The 20,001-nt window shown below is 46.4% G+C and overlaps 2 protein-coding genes and 1 pseudogene across 13 annotated transcripts; 2 read left to right on the top strand and 1 right to left on the bottom strand.

The window, feature by feature from the left end:
* LOC120641120 lies at positions 1-4,075 on the top strand. 2 transcript variants are annotated; one of them, XR_005662147.1, is made up of 3 exons: positions 1-1,939; positions 3,470-3,552; positions 3,641-4,075. XR_005662147.1 is itself a non-coding variant. In XM_039917106.1 (2 exons), the coding sequence occupies exon 1, from the start codon at positions 52-54 to the stop codon at positions 1,927-1,929; it is 1,878 nt and encodes a 625-aa protein (XP_039773040.1). In that variant the 5' UTR covers positions 1-51; the 3' UTR covers positions 1,930-1,939; positions 3,470-4,075. The 2 variants fall into 2 exon arrangements, 1 of the variants encoding a protein (XP_039773040.1); XM_039917106.1 differs by having other exon boundaries at positions 3,470-4,075.
* Positions 4,076-5,173: 1,098 nt separating this feature from the next.
* LOC120643245 lies at positions 5,174-5,285 on the bottom strand (annotated as a pseudogene).
* A 7,416-nt stretch (positions 5,286-12,701) lies between these two features.
* On the top strand, positions 12,702-19,899 carry LOC120641118. Of its 11 annotated transcripts, none has more exons than XM_039917100.1 (5): positions 12,702-14,059; positions 15,907-16,769; positions 16,860-17,292; positions 17,381-17,667; positions 18,125-19,899. In XM_039917100.1, exon 1 carries the CDS (start codon positions 12,890-12,892, stop codon positions 13,388-13,390), a length of 501 nt encoding a protein of 166 aa, XP_039773034.1. In that variant the 5' UTR covers positions 12,702-12,889; the 3' UTR covers positions 13,391-14,059; positions 15,907-16,769; positions 16,860-17,292; positions 17,381-17,667; positions 18,125-19,899. The 11 variants fall into 11 exon arrangements, 10 of the variants coding, with proteins under 10 accessions (XP_039773034.1, XP_039773039.1, XP_039773031.1 ...); XM_039917105.1 differs by having other exon boundaries at positions 12,702-16,069; positions 16,860-16,905; positions 17,032-17,292; XM_039917097.1 differs by having other exon boundaries at positions 12,702-16,069; positions 16,572-16,769.
* Positions 19,900-20,001: the final 102 nt, after the last annotated feature.

Here is a 20,001-nt window from a genome sequence, read left to right as displayed (position 1 = left end):
AATCCAAATACGTGAATTGCAATGACAGATCTCTAAACTTTAAGAATTGTAATGGCACAGATCAAAATAACCCTTTCAGAAAACCCCAACCAATACCAAGCAGCGGCGCCGTCGCCGGCGCCAGCGACTCCCGGTCTCGCCATGGCCGCGCATCTCTCCCGCCGCCTCCTCGTCGCGGACCGCACCCGTCTCCTCCCCCGAGTGGCCGCAGCCTCGTCTTCCACGCCACCCACTCACCTCCTTGCCCGATTCGCCGCCGCCTCGCCTACCACTCTTCACACGCATTGCCCCACATCGCCGCCCTTCGCTGCTTCGATGAGCGCGAGAGGCTCTTCTTTCTCTTCTCCGACGGACCCCACTCATTCTCTCTCAGGAGTCGCCGCCGCCTCGCTTCGCGCACCACCTACTCATCTCCTTACTCGAGTCGCCGCAGCTGCGATGAGCGGGAGCATCTCTCTTTTGCCTTCCCCGGCGACGCGCTGCGCTGATTCCCTAGGCTCGCGCTCCTCAGCCGTGCCTTCTCCGCCGACACGCTCCCCTCCTTCCATTGGCTCGCGCACCTCGGCCATGCCATCTCTGGCGGTACTCGAGTTGGGTGACCGCAGCGCACCTCCTTCGGCGGTACTCGCGCCTCACCTCGGCTCCGGACTTCACGGCATGCTTGCCCTCTCAAGTCGAGCTCAGCCCCAATTACTCGCGCCTCACCTCAGCTCCGGACTTCACGGCATGCCTGCCCTCTCAAGTCGAGCTCAGGCCCAATCCCTCCCTCACAGAAGATTTTCGTCAGATCAGAAGAAGCTTCCTCCTGTCAGTCAACTGGCTTTCAAGGATGATCATCTGGTATCACAAGAGGAGGAATGGGAATGGGTGGAACTTACAGAATATTTGAAGAACCGTTCCCTGGTTGAAGATGCCACAAAAAACCACCTCAACATGGAAGTGGAAAGCTTCGGTGTCAGAGGCAAGTACAATTTCTCTGAAGACACCGGAATACCTCTGTTTGAAAATTTGGTGTTGCTTGCATTGGCAAACAACAACCGAGGGTATTGCATAAAGAGATCCTTCACAAAGGAGAATCTGCTTGTATGTCCGAGGTTGAAGCAGATCAAACTCAAGTCAGTGATTTATGATGAGTTGAAGCCTGGGGTAAATGACTGCAACCGCGCAGCTACTTATGAGGCTGTTGGACTCCTGATCAGAGAGTTGCTCAAGGACAATGTTGGTCCAGATGTCATCCAGCGGCTTTTGGAAGAACCGAGGGACCTTCTCAGCAAGCTTGAACGTCCTTCTGATGAGCGGTTGATCATATACCATCCATCTTTCTTATCCATGGATGGCAGGTTGTGGTATTATGAGAAGCTCTATAGATTGGTCTTCAAAATCTTTCCAGAAAATGCAAGATTCAAGAAGAGATCAAACTTAGCTGTTGCTGGCATGGCTTATACTGATGGAAATGTTTTGATCTTCGATATTATCAGTTCACATCCTTTGCTATATCATATAGAAAGAAGAGCATCTGATGAGGCAGAGAGACCTGATGTGTCAGAGGGACCTGAAGGCAAAGTAGACAATCATAAAAAAAGGGATCTGGGTAGGAAGGTTGTGGCCCTTCATAGACACACTGTTGAGCATGCCTTTGATCATGATGTAAGGAACACACCAAGTAAACAAGCCTCCCGCAAGAGGTTGTGGCCCTATACTATTCGTCATGTGGTAAATTTCTTAAAATCAGTCATGCCACTACATTTGCTCAAGTCACAAGAAAGTTTTGTGAGGTTTGGTCTGTGGGACACTCTGAACATCGATGGTTTCTGGTCCCGAGATCTCAGTTGGATAGGGGGGGTTCCAGCTCCTTCCGAAGAAGAAATGAAGGCTATAGATCAAGTGAGCTATGGAAGGAGGAGGCTGCAGGCAAGAAAATATGATTAACCAACCCAAGGTAAAATCTGCATTTTTGTGTGTGACTTCCTGTTAGCGATAGTGTGTTAGAAATTGTGACTAAATATGCAGTCATTTAAAGCCAAGAGAGTACCTTATTATAAATTGTGACAGCGCAATGTCTCCCTGTCCTTGTGGAAATTGTGAACCTAGTGTTAGATCCTCAAGCAAAAATCATGGCTGCGTCATATTTAGGACATCAAAATGTGTGTGATGCCTAACTTATGTTTGGAACATTACGTCTGCCCCAATGGCAATTGCATAGTACCTGTGGGATGAACAGGTCCCTGAGATGTACTGTCATATTATTCACTGTGAGCTGATATTATATTCTCTGCTAATAATTTGTCCATTAGACTTTAAGTTTAACCTTGCATGTCATATTTTTGGGATTTTTAAGTTGCCCCTATGGCTTTTATGCTGTGCCTGTGGGATGAACACGTCATGTTTAGGTGATCATAAAGAATGGCAAATGTCAACTCTCCATGCTATGTTATATATGTTGTACTTACCTGCTTGAACACAGCTTGTTTGAAGTATCATGTGTTTTGGATTAATATGCTGCCCTGATGGTAACAACAGTGCCTGTGGGATGAGCCCCCCAATGGTTACCAACATTTGGCTCACTTAGTTGTTATCCATAAGTTATTAGCTGGTCATTTGTGAAATGGAAAAAAAATAACAAATTTATTATGCTAGGTTCTCAGATGTATTATTCATTTGTTTAAACTTTGTTGAACGATTTGATTATATCCTGCAACTTGAAAGTTACCCTATGGTTTATTTATAGCCTTCTGTTTTCCTAGTTTCGTACCTTGAAAATGTGATTTCATGGTGGCTGTTTTGTGCCCTTGTGATTTTCGCCTTGTAGCCCTTTTTTTTGGTTATTCTCATATGGGTCAACAGTAGGATTTTCGCCTTGTAGTTCCTCTGCATGATAATTCTGGTTACTTCATTAGAATACTTAATGGTATGTATCTGGTTATTTTTGCATTTGAATTCTGTTGTAAGCCAATACCTTATATGGTGTCCAATTGTGCTGGGGACTTGGGGAGACCATACAGACCAATACATTAAATTGCATCGAGCTTTATCTGATCCATATTACTAGATATTAATTGAATCTTGCAGTAGCTGCCACATGTTGGAATCAGCAGCAGTTGTCTACCAGCTGAGAGCTGACACAGTCCTGCTGCTGTTTACGAGTTGAGTAACAGATTACTAGTACTAGCTATATTAGTAGTCACCAAACCTTTTCACACCCTACATACCGGTACTGGAGAATTATAGTTAAATTGATGCCACGTAAAAGGAATGGAGCTTCATTTCTTCCTTAATGTGACCATGCATGAATATATTACTGTTTTTAAACTACCTGATGAAGTGATGATAGTTTGATACTTGATGTGTAAAGACAATGAAGACACCATGCATGAATATATTACTGTTTTCAACTACCTGTTGATAGTTTGATACTTGATGTGTAAAGACAATGAAGACATAGAAGCTAATAGACACTTCCTTATTTCAGGTCAAACTAACTTGAAGACAACAGAGGATAAAAGTTAAGGAGAGGAATGTTTAACTAGCTGACGCATGCTCTGGAAGCAATCTGTACGTGTTCATAAGCCTTGAACTGGAAGAGAAGAATGTGTAATGTGCTGTGGAAGCAGTCTGATGCCCTGTAATGTTTTATGTTTAGAAATGTACTGGCAGGTACTTGCTGTTGCTGTGATTCTTCTGATGCTAATTGACCTGATGGCTCTCAGTGAAGTAGAAAGATGTTCGTGCCTTGCAGACTGAAGTTGGAGTTAATGCATGGAATTTGTGGAGTTGATGCATGGAATTTATGTTTGGTATTGTTGTCCTGGAGCTACAAAAATTTAGAAGCTGTTCGCAAACTGTTATTATTTCTCTGGGTGATGTGGCGCCTGCAGTATTTCTAATTCTGACTGATGCATACTGCCCTAGTGCAGATTCAGTGTTATAGTGGGGTCATTCTGCTGCTATGTTAACATGTTCACTGTAAACAAATTGCTTGTTTTGGCTTGTAGCATGAGTTGATGACATGTGTGACTTCATATGTATGAAGCCCAAACTCCTGAATGCAATATCATATTCCAATTCCAATGGGAAACATGTATCGACAGTCAACCTCAACTCGTCCCGGCGTCCACTGCACTGCTCAGTCGCACACGTTAGTAGTTATAGTACTAGCGATTGCAGCAATCGGCAGTTAACGGCAACATTAGTTTTTCGTATAACCAAAAATTTCAGCAAAAAATCATAATGTCAACCGGCAGTTCGTGGCAGTTAAACTTGTGACTGAAAAATTCAGAATGGTCACTGTAAGGAAGTAATATCTTCATCTTTGTCCCATATGTGTATGTTGGGAAGCATTCAACTAAAGCACTGCGGCACTACTTGTCCCATATGTATATGTTGGGAAGCATTCACCTAAGGAAGTTGATGACGACTGAGGACTTGCTGGACGATGGGTGCAGCATGGCCAGCCGGTGATGCCACAGAGACTTGGACGGCTTGGTCACACCAAGCACTTCTTTATTTGACGACTGGACTGAGTAGAGGCCACCCCTACATCGGCCTGTGAGGAGAGTTCACCTTGTCGATCAAGTGAAATTTAAAAAAAGACATGATTATCACGGGCAATGCGATTAACTGAAAGTAGACTTTTATTTGCCTTAGGAACATGAAGCACGTTGTTAAGATGAATATTGCTAATGGGGGAATGCAAAACATTGTGACCAACGTGATGATTCTTCATACTTGAGCCACACTGGCCGTGTGAGCCTGATTACCGCCGTGGTATTTGTCGCGCGTTGTGAGCTTCTCTAGCTCACTGATAATATGGTCCATGGCTTTGGTATCCATACACCAATTTGTACTGATGACGTAGTTGCCGAGGAAGCCGTCTTTTGAGGTGGTCCAGTAGGTGTCAAACCGCTTGTAGCAGTGAAGAGCAGGATGCCCTTCCTTCCCGCACACTTGGCAGAAAACACCTTGTTGGAAGGTGCTGCAGCCACCACCACCACCATGGCCGAAACCACCACGACCGCCATGTCCTCCACCGTTGCACCCTCCGTCGACGCGTCCTCCACCTCCACGGGAGGAGTTGCCACCAGTGCTGTCTCCTTGGCCGCCATGTCCGTCTAGGACTGGTTGCTCCCGTTGCGCAGATGAAGACGCTACTCGTGGTTGATGAGTTGTGTACGCAACTTGATGACGTAGATGGGCTCCACACGAGCCGCAATTGCCAACACAACTGGATCATAATCCAGATCTAATCAAGTGAGCGGATTGGAGATGATCTCCTCATCTTCTAGCTTGCGCCCCGCCGCCACCATCTCATCTGACAAGCTCTTGATTTTTGTAAAGTATTCGCTGATAGTAGATGTACCTTTGGAGGCAGTGGCTATCGCCATGTAGGTGCTGATGGCCTTTGCGCTGGATTGTGACACGAACAACGCCTCAATTGCCCACGCGCCTTTTGCCGTGACCTTGGTGTTAACATGGGCGAGGGTCTGTTTAGATAGATTTGTGAGCACATAGCTTAGGACCGTTTGGTCCTTTGCCACCCAGGGGCGCGTACTCGGGGTTCGCCTTGGGTTGATCAACTTCTTTCCCCGCCTCCATGAGGAGGAACTTTGCCAGGTGCAACATTGTCCTCCAATCAGTGGAGCTCCTCTCAGCGCCGACAAAACTTGCGCCTTCCATATGACTGATGGTTGGCGCGGTTGAGCTCCTTTGTCACCGGAAGGAAGGTGGTGAGGGAGACGACAGCACTGAGGATGAAGAAGCGAACGCCATGAAAACACTCTGTGTGGAAGAAGGCTCTTGATACCATGTGAAAAAAGCTTAAATGGGTTGCATGTTAATATATGGTGAGCACCGTGGCTTGTACAAGGGTTAGGTTTACATCAAACCATGTCTATCTATACCTCTATCTATATTAGACAACAATCGACCAATGAACTAGACATGACAACCTAGACCGAAATATCTTCATCATTTAACTCGCAGAGTAGCATTACCGTACCGCTTCGGGTATCGTGCATTGTTGGTGTTAAACGTGTCAGTTCACGTTATGGTACAAACTAAACCGTCAGCCATATTATTGTTGAAGATAAAAAAAGGGAAAATAATATTCGAAACGACATCTTGGGCCATGGTTTATCTAGTTAATTAATACTATAAGGATTCCTCACGTGTGCCGTGGGTATATGTAGTAGTTAATTGCATAGAGAATAAATTTAATTGGTGGAGACATCAATTTTAATAGAGATGTTGCCTCTTCATGTTACCGTTGTCTCTTCGTGTCATCAATTTGCCTTGAATGAATGCTTCGTTCCTTGATTCTTCGGCTACTTGTGGTGGGACTCTTGAATGATGTGGCGTAAGGAGATGCTAGAGAATTAGGCTATTGAGATTTATTTTTATAGAAAATATAGATAGATATAGGTACCCGCTTAGCTGTAGCGTCTCATCAAGTGTCAAACCCAAAACACAGCTTATTTCGGGAACACATTCCGGAACTCGTTCAATGACATCGTTCCACTTAGATTTGGTACACGTTTCATGCATCGAAGGAAAAGCTAAAGCTAGCTATATACCCTTGTCATTCCATTGTTTTTGAAGATATATCGTACACCATTCACCATGGCAGCGTGGTTCGCACATGCTCTCTGCCTAGCCCTGCTAATGGGTTGGAACCCGCACCATATCCAACCCCACCCAAAATTAACATATTTAGATACCCAACCCCACCCAACCCAATTAGTTAATTTCTCAACTCTAACCAACCCGCCCCATTATAAATGGGTAACCCATAAAAACTCATGGGTTCTACTATACATAGGAATTTAGTGGTTCTACACTTAATGTGGGGACCACATATATGTCTAGCCACATTACTTTGCATAGAGTATCTGTCAGTCATATTGACTCATCTATAAAAATTTCAGTCAATTTCGATAAAATCTTATAGTGTGAACGCGAGATTTTAATTCTAGGGTCCGGCTCTTGATGTGGAGCCCACGTGTAGTTCTAGCCACGCTGCTTTGCACAGAGTAGCTACCAGTCGTACTGAGTCATCTCCAACAAATTTCAGTCAATTTCGATAAAAATTTATAGTGTGAACGCGAGGTTTTAATTCCAGGGTTCGGCTCTTCATGTGGGGCCCACAGGTAGTTCTAGCCACACTGATTTGCACAAGATAGCTGCCAGTCATACTGAATCATCTTCAACAAAATTCAGTCATGATTCAGTTTGCAATCAAGTTTGCGTGGAAACACATCTCGTTAGTGGCCCTACCCGCAGGTTCGTGCCTCTCCCGAGGTGGGCCCGGGGGCCACTGTCGGTACCCCAGGACTGGGGTACCCCCTCTTGCTGCGTCTAGCCAAGAGCCTTGTAGTTATCCTTAACTACGTCCAGCAGCCGGACACCTGCGGTCCGGAGCCCTGCTCACCCAACAGCGGTCCCGGACCCGTCCCCTGGTTGGGAAAGGTCCGGGAGCACCACGTGTCCCGGGAAAAGCTGGCGGTCAGCCCGAACGGCCGGAAGCTCCGGACCTCCCGAAGAGGACCGGATCCCCAGGGAATCCCGGACCTCCCATGGGGTCCGGGACCCCCTGTATAGTAACCGGACCCCTCTCCAAGGAAAGGAATCGTCGCCCCGCCTCGGGGTGGTCCGGGGCCACCACGTGTCAGCAGGCCCAGACACGTATATTAGGCCGCTTGGTCTCCTTATTAAGGCTCACCTACCGCGGCATTCATTACGACAGGAGGACGTCCGCATTGATGTAGCAAAAACCGAGGCGATACTTTGACCAGGGGACACTATTGATCGCGTATTACCAAGATAGTGGAGCTGCTGGCGCCGCCCACGCCGCGCCTACCAGTCTGCCATAACAGATGGATACGACGGCTCGGCTTCACCCATTATGACGCCTACATAATAGCCTCCACAGGCCACGCCGCAAGCAACGCTCCCCCAACGAACACCTTGGTGACGGGACAAGAGAAGACCACCTTTCGTCACAGCGCTAGCAGGGCGTGGGAGCGTATCGGAGTAAAGATTCGTAACCACTGTAGCCATTTAAATACTCTGCGCAGTATGCTGCGCAGTCACGTTGGGCCCACTTGTCGGGGCCCTAACGTGCTATGTATCCGCCCCCTTGGTCTATAAAAGGGGGCGCCCGCTAGAAGGAAAACTCAGGCTGGGTGAGAGCCAAGGCCCGGCAGAGGATAGATTCATACACAACAGAGATCAAAACTTCTCCCAGTGGATGTAGGGTATTACGCTCCGGCGGCCCGAACCACTCTAGATGGTGTGTTCTTTTGTGCTTATCTCAGAGCTAGATCAGCCCAATCGCCTAGTACCTTCCCGAGCACTCCCTCTCTGGGAATAGGCGGGTGCGTTCCGCCACCCGGCTGTGGGTACCCTAGAAATCCCGCGACATTTGGCGCCGTCCGTGGGGAGGATCAGGCGCTGGCTGGATCTTCAGGCTTCTGGGGCTGTGTTCATCCTCTGCAACAACGAACGAGAAGATGAAGGAAGGCAGAGCGTCACCCACGCCGCATGCTGTGGCACTGGGGCGACAACTCCCACGATGCGGCGGCGAGCGGCAGCGGCATTTGTTGTGCGTCGCCACTGCGACACCTCAGAGCCGGCGCGGCAATGCACAGCGGAGGCGTTGCTGGGCGCTGCCGCCCCTACGTCGGCTCAAGGTTTTCTCTCAAGCAACGGCCATGCTTCCTCTCCGGCGGCATGACGTCGGTTCAAGGCTTTCTCTCAACATGGAGTCTGGAGCCGACGGCCGTCCCGGAGGAAGTTGGCCGTGTCATCCTGCCGTCGCCAGCACCGCCCGAGGAGCTTGGTGCTGCTGTAGACAGGGCCCCGCCGCCAGGCGCGGGGGCCCCTGGCGCTAGCACCAAGGACAAGCCGGCGAACGACCGCACCTCTCCGCGCTTCGCACCGGTCCTTCTGCTGCGCAAGGGCGTCTGGCTTCCATCGGCAGACAACGGCGGCGGCAGGGGGCCTCTCCCATTCAAAGCCAAAGAATTTGTCTCATGCTACCTAAGCATATGACAGCTCTTAGGCAAGGAGTGGCCCCCCGAGCTCCCGAGGTGATGCTGGATGATGCAGTTCAGGCACATCTAGGGCGCCTTCACCTCCGACGACCATGAAGAACCCCGGAGTAGTGATACCACTCCCAATCAAGAGAAGAACATGCTGTATAGAATGCAGCAGAAGGTTACTCCTAAAATAGGGCTGGGAAAATTCCTCCTTTGTAATAATGTGGCGCCTACGTGTGAGTCCAGAGCGGTCAAGGTCCGACCTTGTAAACCCGACCTCTGGCCCTATCGCACAAACAGGCAAGCTACGATCCGGAGCGGTAGAGGTCCGACCTCGTAATCCCGACCTCTGATGTATACCGTGACAACCACAATAATAAAGGAGATTTTTCTCAGTTTTATCTAGGCTCCACCTTGATTACATTTATTCGCCTTGGTTTAGCTTTTCTTTCCTCTAAAACGGAATCTTCCTATTATTGCTAACAATCCAAGATAAGTTGCTGGCTTGTGGCCAGGTGGGGACACCCCTTCAAGCTGGAAGGCAGTTCGGACCCCTAAGGACCTGGTCCGGAGAAGTAGTACTCGTATCCTGGGGTAGAGAAGCTCCGCGTAGCTTAGCCTGGTAATGTACCCTAAGTTTACGTACTTCACTACCCTGTTATAAGTACTCTAGTATCCGAGAACTGCTGTCTTTAGAGGTCCCGCTCCCTTCTAGTATAAGGCTTGGTTTCTCGCACCTTACTCTCAGATCCGGTGATATATTTCATCGGATCATCAGCAACGACTCAAGTCCACTCCGGTGGCCCGCTCCGGCGGAGACCGCTCGCCACGGTCGACTCAAGTCCACCCCGGTGGCCCGCTCCGGCGGAGACCGCTCGCCACGGTCGACTCAAGTCCACCCCGGTGGCCCGCTCCGGCGGAGACCGCTCGCCACGGTCGACTCAAGTCCACCCCGGTGGCCCGCTCCGGCGGAGACCGCTCGCCACGGTCGCCTAGAGCCAGGTCCGGGAGGTGGTGCTTGCTCCCTGAGCGATCCGAGGTCTGTGTAGCCGCTTAGCTTGGTTCCGCACCCTAAGCCTACACCTTCGTCGCCCTGTGGAGAGCACTCTAGAGCCTGAACCTGGCAACCGGTGTACCGGCCTCAGGGGTCCGGAGCACCCGCTCTTTGTATGAGCACACCGACGCAATCAAGTTTGCGTGGAAACACATCTCGTTAGTGGCCCCACCCGCGGGTTCGTGCCTCTCCCGAGGTGGGCCCGGGGGCCACTGTCGGTACCCCAGGACTGGGGTACCCCCTCTTGCTGCGTCTAGGCAAGAGCCTTGTAGTTATCCTTAACTACGTCCAGCAGCCGGACCCCTGCGGTCCGGAGCCCTGCTCACCCAACAGCGGTCCTGGACCCGTCCCCTGGTTGGGAAAGGTCTGGGAGCACCACGTGTCCCGGGAAAAGCTGGCGGTCAGCCCGAACGGCCGGAAGCTTCGGAACTCCCGAAGAGGACCGGATCCCCAGGGAATCCCGGACCTCCCATGGGGTCCGGGAACCCCCATGGGGTCCGGGACCCCCTGTATAGTAACCGGACCCCTCTCCAAGGAAAGGAATCGTCACCCCGCCTCGGGGTGGTCCGGGGCCACCACGTGTCAGCAGGCCCAGACACGTATATAAGGCCGCTTGGTCTCCTTATTAAGGCTCACCTACCGCGGCATTCATTACGACAGGAGGACGTCCGCATTGATGTAGCAGAAGCCGAGGCGATACTTTGACCAGGGGATACTATTGATCGCGTATTACCAAGATAGTGGAGCTGCTGGCGCCGCCCACGCCGCGCCTGCCAGTCTGCCATAACAGATGGATAGACGGCTCGGCTTCACCCATTATGACGCCTACATAATAGCCTCCACAGGTCACGCCGCAAGCTACGCTCCCCCAACGGACACCTTGGTGACGGAACAAGAGAAGACCACCTTTCGTCATAGCGCTAGCAGGGCGTGGGAGCGTATCGGAGGAAAGATTCGTAACCACTGTAACCATTTAAATACTCTGCGCAGTATGCTGCGCAGTCACGTTGGGCCCACTTGTCGGGCCCCAACGTCCTATGTATCCGCCCCCTTGGTCTATAAAAGGGGGCGCCCGCTAGAAGGAAAACTCAGGCTGGGTGAGAGCCAAGGCCCCGCAGAGGATAGATTCATACACAACAGAGATCAAAACTTCTCCCAGTGGATGTAGGGTATTACGCTCCGGCGGCCCGAACCACTCTAGATGGTGTGTTCTTGTGTGCTTATCTCAGAGCTAGACCAGCCCAATCGCCTAGTACCTTCCCGAGCACTCCCTCTCTGGGAATAGGCGGGTGCGTTCCGCCACCCGGCTGTGGGTACCCTAGAAATCCCGCGACATACCTCATTATTACTACTTCCTTCGTCCTAAATTGTAAGTTGTTTTAACTTTTTTGGTTTACTCATTTTGCTATATATTTAGACATAAAATTATATCTAGATACATAGCAAAGTGAGTGAACTAAAAAAGTCAAAACAACTTACAATTTGGGATGGAGGGAGTACTAAATAAAGATTCATGGCACGTAATACGCGAACAACCAATTGTGCGTGTTTGGGCTGTGCCGTGCCAAAAACAAAAATAAAAAGAAACGTCTAATAGAAGGGCATAGCCGCCCGCATGTGATGTGTTGTGTTTGTCGGTTCGCTTTTGCTGTTGTGGTTCGCTAGGTGGATGATAGGGTTGTCTTAGTTAGCCTAGCTTCTCTTCAGAGTTGTTTAGAGCCTTTTTTGCCAAACGAGGTAAAATAAAATGGCTCTATCGATAAAACCGTAAAAAATGTGTTCTCATATAGTTAAGAGTGAGAAGGAGAAAAAAAAGCTCATTCTGGCTTCACCTCATCCTACTTGGTGTTATATCAGAACATATTATAAAAATTTTTATATGTGGGGCTGTTTTGGCAAACGATTTACTAAAATGGCTCTAGCTCTATCGAAGGAGAGCTGTTCATAGATCCAAAACCTTAAAAAACGACTTCACCGGTGAATCGGAGCCGCGCGCCGAACGGGACCTCGTAGATGTGATCTTCTTTTGCAGATCTCTAGTTTTGAGGGAAACAGGAAGAGGAAGATCCCCCTACCGTTGCAATCGCGTGGCGTTTGGTTAGGTGAGAGTCTTTTCCTTTATCACCATCAATTCAATATATGGCTGCGTTTAGTTGTTGAAGTTGGGTTGAAGTTGGACTGAAAAATACACTGTAGCGATAAAAAAATGCACTGTAACACTTTTCGTTTGTTTGTGATAAATATTGTCTTACCATGGCCTAACTAGGCTCAAAAAATTCATCTCGCAAATTACATCTAAACTGTGCAATTAGTTATTTTGTTTATCTACATCTTAATGCTCCACACATGCGTCGACATTTTGATGTGATGAGAAATCTTCTTTTTGCATAGTAGAATTTGAGAGAAAATTTGGGAACTAAACAGGGTCTATAACATAATCTGCAGCTCGTTTAAAAAGTTCACTAAAAAAAAGGAAATTAAGAGAAAAAAACCCGACGTGAGAAATGGTCCAATCTAAATTCAGTAAGGAAATACTCCACTCCTGTCAGGTGGGCAACGTGACAGCCGACATTATCCACATCACGCTTCGCGACGACGACTAGAATCCAATTCCATCCCCCCTTTGCCTTCTTCCCCTTTCTTTCCCCTGCTACCTCAGCTCTCAGCTGTGAGCTGAGTTCCCCAGCCAAGCAAAGCGAAATAGCAAGCGCCACTCAGGAATCGCCACCGCCGGAAGCCAAGCATCACCCACCCCCATCCCCAGATCGCTCCGCCGCCCGCCCGTCCACCGTCCCGCCCATCCATGGATCCGACAACCGACCCAGCGGCATGGCCACCATGGACCTCCCTCCTCCTCCGTGCGCTAAGCCGTCGCCGGACGTGGGTCGCGCTCTTCCTCGCCGTCTACGCAGCCCTCCTCTCCTCCTCCTGGTCGCTCCTCGCCTCCGTCCGCGCCTGGTACTACACCGCCACCACCTCCCCAACCTCCGCCGCCGCGTGGCCCGCGGCGCTGTACGCCCCGGTCATGTACGGCGCGGTGTTCGGGCTGCTCTCCATGGGCGCCGCCCTGGCCGTAGCCGCGCCCGCCATGCTCGTCACCTGGACCACCGTCCTCGTGCTGTTGGCTTTCGCGGGGCGGCCCTACCGGTCCCTCGTCGCCGAGGGGCGCCGCGCCACCAGGGACATCGCTGGGCTCGCGTTACGGGTGCTGCTGAGGGAGGGGAACGCCATCGCCGCGCTCTGCGCCGCCGCCAGCTTCGCCGCGCTCCTACTCGGCCGCCGAGATGATGGCGACGCTTCCTAGTAATCAGTAGCAGCTGTAGCCTGTAGGAGAGCCGCCGTCCCCTTTCTTCTTCGTCTTCTTCTCAGGCTAGATTTGAGATTTTCCCCACCTCCTCCAGTCGACAGTGCTGTCCTGTCCTTCTCCGGTCCGGACGCAGCAGCCTGCGCAACCCAAGATTGTGATATGGTTTGGGGGCGGGCGGGCGTCTCGGTGTGGTGTTTTCCTTCCGGCCTCTCTCTCTACTTGGCCTGCTCTGCGCTGATTTGTTTACTGCTTGCTGCTGGAGTAGTAGGTGTAATCTAGGATCACACCAATTTGTTTCAGTTATTACTCCACAAATTGGACACTGATGCCATCTGTAACTGTAATGAATTTAGCTTGTCTTTACCTCTTGGCCATGGAATTGAATTGAGGGGCGATGGATATATACAGTACATGATACCGAAATTGGTTTCTTCTACTTGTGTGCTCAAGTTCAGAAGATTATTTGGATGACAAATTTCAGGACTAACTAACCTTGCAGAAACCATACCACATCTGTTAGCGCAACAAATATTTGAGTAGCCCTTTCTTTCAGATGATGTGATCTTCTGTTAGGGAGAGTATTGGCATCTCTGGTAGAAACTATCGCTACAAAATGGGCATGCATCCGTGAAGGTCCAGTTGGACCCAGCTATTACAGATGAGATTGTAAGTGTTCTTTTCTTCTTTCTTGCCCAGATGGCCAGACTTCATGCTTTTAATTAGTACAACAAATATTCGACTCGACTAGCACTTTCTTTCAAATGATGAGTTGTATCTTCATCAAATCTCTTTGTAGTTCTTAGCTAAATGTGTATCTTACTATCTACCAAGCACAGTATTCATCCTCAAAATATGTTATTTAACTTGTATTGTTGTATCCTTGTATCAATTATCTGAGTTGTGCCTCGAAATTGTGAACTGTCAGTTCCCTTAGAGTTTTCAGTCACTGTACCAGTTATGATGCATGCCCATTATTACTTTATTTATCTTGGAGACAAAATTAGGAGGGGCCAACACAATGATAATGGTGACCAGTTTGAGGATTAATCAATACAATGACATAGACATTACTACTTTACTATGAAGTTGCACAAATACAGGGTTATTCTCAATCTTTTTATGGGCTCAGATATAGTGTTATTCTCAATCTGCGTTGAACCATTTTTTTATAGAGTTGTCTGCACTGGAGTCCATGGAACTGTGGGGACTGACCAAGTGTTCAGTCAGTGGACTGTATTTGATTTTATCTCCTCACAAGTCACAGCCAATACACTTTAGCCTTCTCATTATGAAGGAAACTTGCGTGTTATAATAATTTATTTACCAGCTCTTGTTTTTCTAGGGTTTTATTGACCAGCTTTTGGCCTCCTATAAACAAATACTGTCTCCGGTCACAAATAAGTGACAGGGTCCCTAAAACATGAGCACATGACTGATTAGAACTGTCATTGTAATGTGTTCGTAGAACATATCAAGATTATAACTTTGTGCATCTGCTTTTCAAGATAAATCTAATCTTATCATTTTTTAATATCAAAAGCCAACACACACACACACACACACAACTGGAGTAACCTATATAAGCTAGCTAGACATGTCATTTTCTGAGAACTGTTAGTTCTGTTTTTTTAGATAATGATAACTGTTAGTTCTGTTGAAGTCATGTAGCAGTGGTTGGTTGAGTGTGTACACTCATACATGTAAATCGGATTATTCCAATTGAAAATAACTTAATACTTGGAGCTATAATTATTACTTGCAACTAATTCTCTCTTTCTTAACTGGTTAAGGATATATGCTAAAGAGAATTTCACAGTTAGCATCAATCAATCGGCTACAAAATTGGTGCTACATACAAGGGGATGGGAATAAATCGTGATGGGCCTCCCAACTGTCACCTGGACCACCGTCGTTGTGCTCCTCGCCTTCGCGGGGCACCCGCCCCAATCGCTCGTTGCGGAGGGCTGACGCGCCACCAGGGACATCGTGGGGCTTGCGCTCAGCGTTTTGCTCCGCGAGGGCAACGCCGTTGCCACGCTCTGCGCCGCCGCCAGCTTTGCCGCACTCCTACTTGGCTGCTGCGACGATGACGATGACGCTTCCTCATCAATCAGTAGCAGTTGTAGTCTGTAGCAAGCCGTCCTCTTCTTCTCAAGCTAGATTTGAGATTTCCTCACCTCCAGTCTCCAGTCCTGTCCTGTCCTGTCCTTCTCCGGAAGACGCAGCCGCCTGCACAAGCCAAAATTGTGACATGATTTTGGGGGCGGGCATCTCAGTTTGGTGTTTTCCGGCCTCTCTCCTTGGCCTGCGCTGATTTGTTTACTACTTTGCTGGAGTAGGTGTAAATTAGTATCACACCAAGTTGTTTCAGTTACTCCACAAATTTGACTGTGATGGCATCTGTAATGAATGTAGCTTGTCTTTAGCTCTTTGGACATGAAATTGAATCGGAGGGTCATATATATATACAGTTCAAGATATGTTATTGATTTGAATGCTAACTAACCTTGCAGAAAGGATACATCTGTTACTGCTACCACAATTCGAGTAGCGCTTTCTTTCAGATGAGGTGATCTTTTCTTAGGGAGAGTATTGGCAGCTCTGGTGGAAGCCATCTCACAAAATGGGCATGCATCTGTGAAGGTCCAGATGGAGCCAGCTATTACTGATGAAATTGTGAGTGTTCTTTTCTTTCTTTCTTTCTTTCTTTCTTTCTTTCTTTCTTTCTTTCTTTCTTTCCTGCACTCCATGCTTTTAATTAGCACAACAAAGATTCGACTCGACTAGCACTTTATTTCAAATGATGAGTTGTCTCTTTATCAAATCTCTAAACTTGTGGGCTTGTGTCTTAGTCTGCCACAACAAATAGCATATTTTGAGTATTCATCCTCAAAATATGTTATTTAACTTGTATTGTTGTATCAGCTATTCAGCTATCTGAGTTGGTGTCTTCAAATTGTGAAATTGCAGTTTGCTTAGAGTTTTCAGCCACTGTACCTGTTATGATACATGCACATTACTACTTTATTTAGCTTGGATACAACAACATTTGGAGGGGCCAACACAATAATAATGGTGACCATTGAAGACTGATCAATACAATGACATAAACATTACTACTTCACTATGAAGTTGCACAAATATAGGGTTAATTCTCATTCTTTTATGGGCTCAACAGTAGATTGAAAATGAGTGAGCTACCATTTATCATGGGTGCCATCATAAAACCCCTGACAGAGAAATTGAATGAAGATTCTTTATATGCTGATTTGGTGGGGAAAATCATTTTAAGTTGGCTTGATGCAACCATCTCTTGTCCATCATCCACCAGCCTGAGGAAAGTGCCAGTGCAAGGCAGGCTTCATTGTAGTTCTAGGTAGATAACTACGGTATAATATTTCCTTTGCTATGTGTTCAAGAAAAAAATGCCTTTGCAGTCATGTAATATGATCTATTACTTTGTCAGGTAATGAGGACTTGCTGCAAGTGGCACTGGTTTGTTTACATGAAAGGTCAGTGATGCAGAAAGATCATTAATGTTGGGTCTCTCCAGAAATGCCAGTGTCTAATGGTGCAGCTTGTCATTGTCCAGTACTGAAACTTTGATATAAGTATTTTTTATTCACCTGTTTTACTAGTGGAAGAAATGACAGATGGCATAAATGATTCAGTAAAGATGCCTTGGAGAAGCTTAAGCTAGTGGTTAGTACTCAGACAAGTTAACATTAAGCCTTGTGGAATCTGCTTTGGTTATATTGTGTCACTTCAACCTTCTTGATAATCCCCAAGGAGCAGAAAACTCCTGGAATTTACAGCTTATTAGTTCAGGGGTCTATGTTGAGAGAACTGGCAAGATGGTAGAGAGTATCCTCCGTCTGTCCTTGTGTTTTAGTAAAGAGGTATCATCTGTCACAGGTTCTAGTTGCCATGCTTATTTACGTTTCTGGGAACTTGTAGCATCATTCCTTAAAATATGCTTCTTCACAGATTAGAAGGTCTGCACTGGAGTCCATGGAACTGTGGGGACTGACCAAGGAGGGTTCAGTCAGTGGACTGTACTTTATTCTTGTCTTCTCACAATTCACAGACAATATTTCATGTACAGTTTACTGCTCTCTCTGAGTCCTGTCACTTTTCAGTGGTCAGAGATTCTTCTTTGGGAGAGAATTGCTCTGCTCAACAATATGTTTCAGAGATGATGCCAGATTCAAAGCAGACCCAACTGAGTCTCCATATTTCAACTCCTGAAAACAGAGGTGACAGCGCGAGATAAGGTATATTATATTTACGCCTCTTTAGATTCAGAAGCTATTTTCCTTGTCTTATGCGTGATGTTCTTTGTTGTTTTCTGATAGAGGTTGGTGTCTTGCTCATTATAATGTCTGACTAGAACTGTCATAACTCATTACAATGTGTTTGTAGAACATATCAAAATTCTACTTTTATGAATTTGCTTTTCAAGATAAATCTAATCTTATCATGTTTTAATTTCAAAAGCCAACACCTATAAAAAAATGTAACCAAAGCTCAAAATGGCTGACTACTGGAGTAACCTATATAAGCTTGTCAGACATGTCATTTTCCAGGAACTGTTAGTTCTGTTGAAGTCATGTAGCAATGGTTGGTTGAGTGGGTACACTCAGACATTTAAATCAGATTATTCCAATTGAAAATAACTTAATAGTTGGATCTCTAATTATTGCTTGCAACTAATTATCTCTTTCTTAACAGGTTAAGGATTCTGTGTATGCTAAAGAGAATTTCACAGTTAGCATCAATCAATTGGCTACAAAATTGTTGCTACATACAAGGGGATAGGAATAAATCGTGATGGGCCTCCTATAGAAAAATACTGTCACCGGTCACAAAGTGACAGGGTCCCTGAAACATGAGCACATGACTGATTAGAACTGTCACTATAATGTGTTTGTAGAACATATCAAGATTATACTTTTATGCATCTGCTTTTAAAGATAAATCTAATCTTATCATTTTTATAGGAGGCACACTGACGCTTCCTCATCAATCAGTAGCAGTTGTAGCCTGTAGCAAGCCGTCCTCTTCTTCTCAAGCTAGATTTGAAAATAACTTAATACTTGGAGCTATAATTATTACTTGCAACTACCTCTTTCTTAACAGGTTAAGGATTCTGTGTATGCTAAAGAGAGTTTCACAGTTAGCATCAATCAATTGACTATAAAATTGTTGCTACATACATAAGGAGGTAGGAATAAATTGTGATGCGCCTTCCAGCTGTTGCCCCCTTCCCCCCTACGCCATCTCAATGTTGAATGTAGAAGTTTGGGTATGAGTGAAGTCAAGGGCAGAAAATGGCAGGTGGTTTCTGTCCATCCACATCATTTATCTGTGACCAGGTAAGTTCTTGCTCTTGAAATACAGAAAAATGGATATAATCATGGGAGACTCTTAGTTTCGCTCATGAGAACTTGCATACCAAACTCTGTTTCTGCTTAAAGGATCCAGAATCCTGCTTTCTATGTCTGATGCTTTCTATGTCTGATGCTCATAATCCATATGTACAGATAAGTGCTTGTTGCTTGCATTTTGACAGTTACATATTTTTTTTCATGGTTATATTGCTGGAAGATGACGCTCATTTGGTAGCCATAGACATCTTAAACTGATCCAGTTGTTTCTTGCAACACATTTTGTTTACTTGATCACTCTGTTTGGTTAGCACTTCTGAAATCTATTCAGTACTTGTTTTACCATAGTAAGTATTCAGTCATGTGTTGCGAAATAAGATGAGAAAGAGAGAGGAGTAATGGGTGGATTAGCCAATGTATGACGTTCGATGTTCTCCTGTAAACATTTTTAATCAATTAATTTTAGCAAACAAGTGATTACACTGGTTATAGCCATACTATGTAACCTCTGAAATACACTGTGAAAGCAATCTGATCAAGCCTGTCGATATGCCCTTTAAATTGCAACATGTAAGTTTATTTAGTTGGTTTAAATGTCAATACTTTTCTCATGCTATTATTGCTTCCATTTTAACTACAACTAGCTCCTGAACTGAAATGCAATTCGTCCGAAATGCATGGATTGCTATATGTTATAAGATGCACACTGAACCACTATAATAATGTACTGTTTTCAAAAACCACATGTGGTCATCTCTCTATGTTTTGATAACTTGTTTTTGTATTTCAGCCATTGAACAAGTTGGATGCAAAGGCACTGGTGATACAAGCATGCCTATGAAGAAGAGCAAGTTGAATACTAGAATAGATTGGCTATATTCAAGCAAATACGCGGTTGTAAAAGTCAATCTGTTTACTTATCTATTATATGAAATGAAGTATCTATTATATGAAATGAAGCTAGTAGCTGATGCTTTAGTAATAGCTATATCTCTGAGGCACACCACTGATCTGGGAATATAGTTTCAGAGAACATAACAAATCTTCTGGTTTCAGCTGGTAGCTTTGTTGTTGTTTTGGCCATTCAACACTCAATACTTATCTAGCTATCATCTTCAATCTGTGTTGTTTAGATGTAGTTACAGTTTCTCATACAAACCAATGTGGCCTTAAGTTGTTGAAAAGCTATGAATTTCCTGTTCACGTTTCTTTTTCTTTGAA

Source organism: Panicum virgatum, chromosome 7K (assembly GCF_016808335.1).
Source record: "Panicum virgatum strain AP13 chromosome 7K, P.virgatum_v5, whole genome shotgun sequence".
In the NCBI taxonomy this organism is placed as follows: domain Eukaryota; kingdom Viridiplantae; phylum Streptophyta; class Magnoliopsida; order Poales; family Poaceae; genus Panicum; species Panicum virgatum.
Note: the sequence above shows the minus strand (reverse complement) of the source record. Positions and strands in the feature narration are given on the sequence as shown.

What these genes read in the sequence shown, in the direction of transcription:
- LOC120641120 (XM_039917106.1), top strand. Translation starts at nt 52, where the DNA reads ATGGCACAGATCAAAATAACCCTTTCAGAAAACCCCAACCAATACCAA.
- LOC120641118 (XM_039917100.1), top strand. Translation starts at nt 12,890, where the DNA reads ATGGATCCGACAACCGACCCAGCGGCATGGCCACCATGGACCTCCCTC.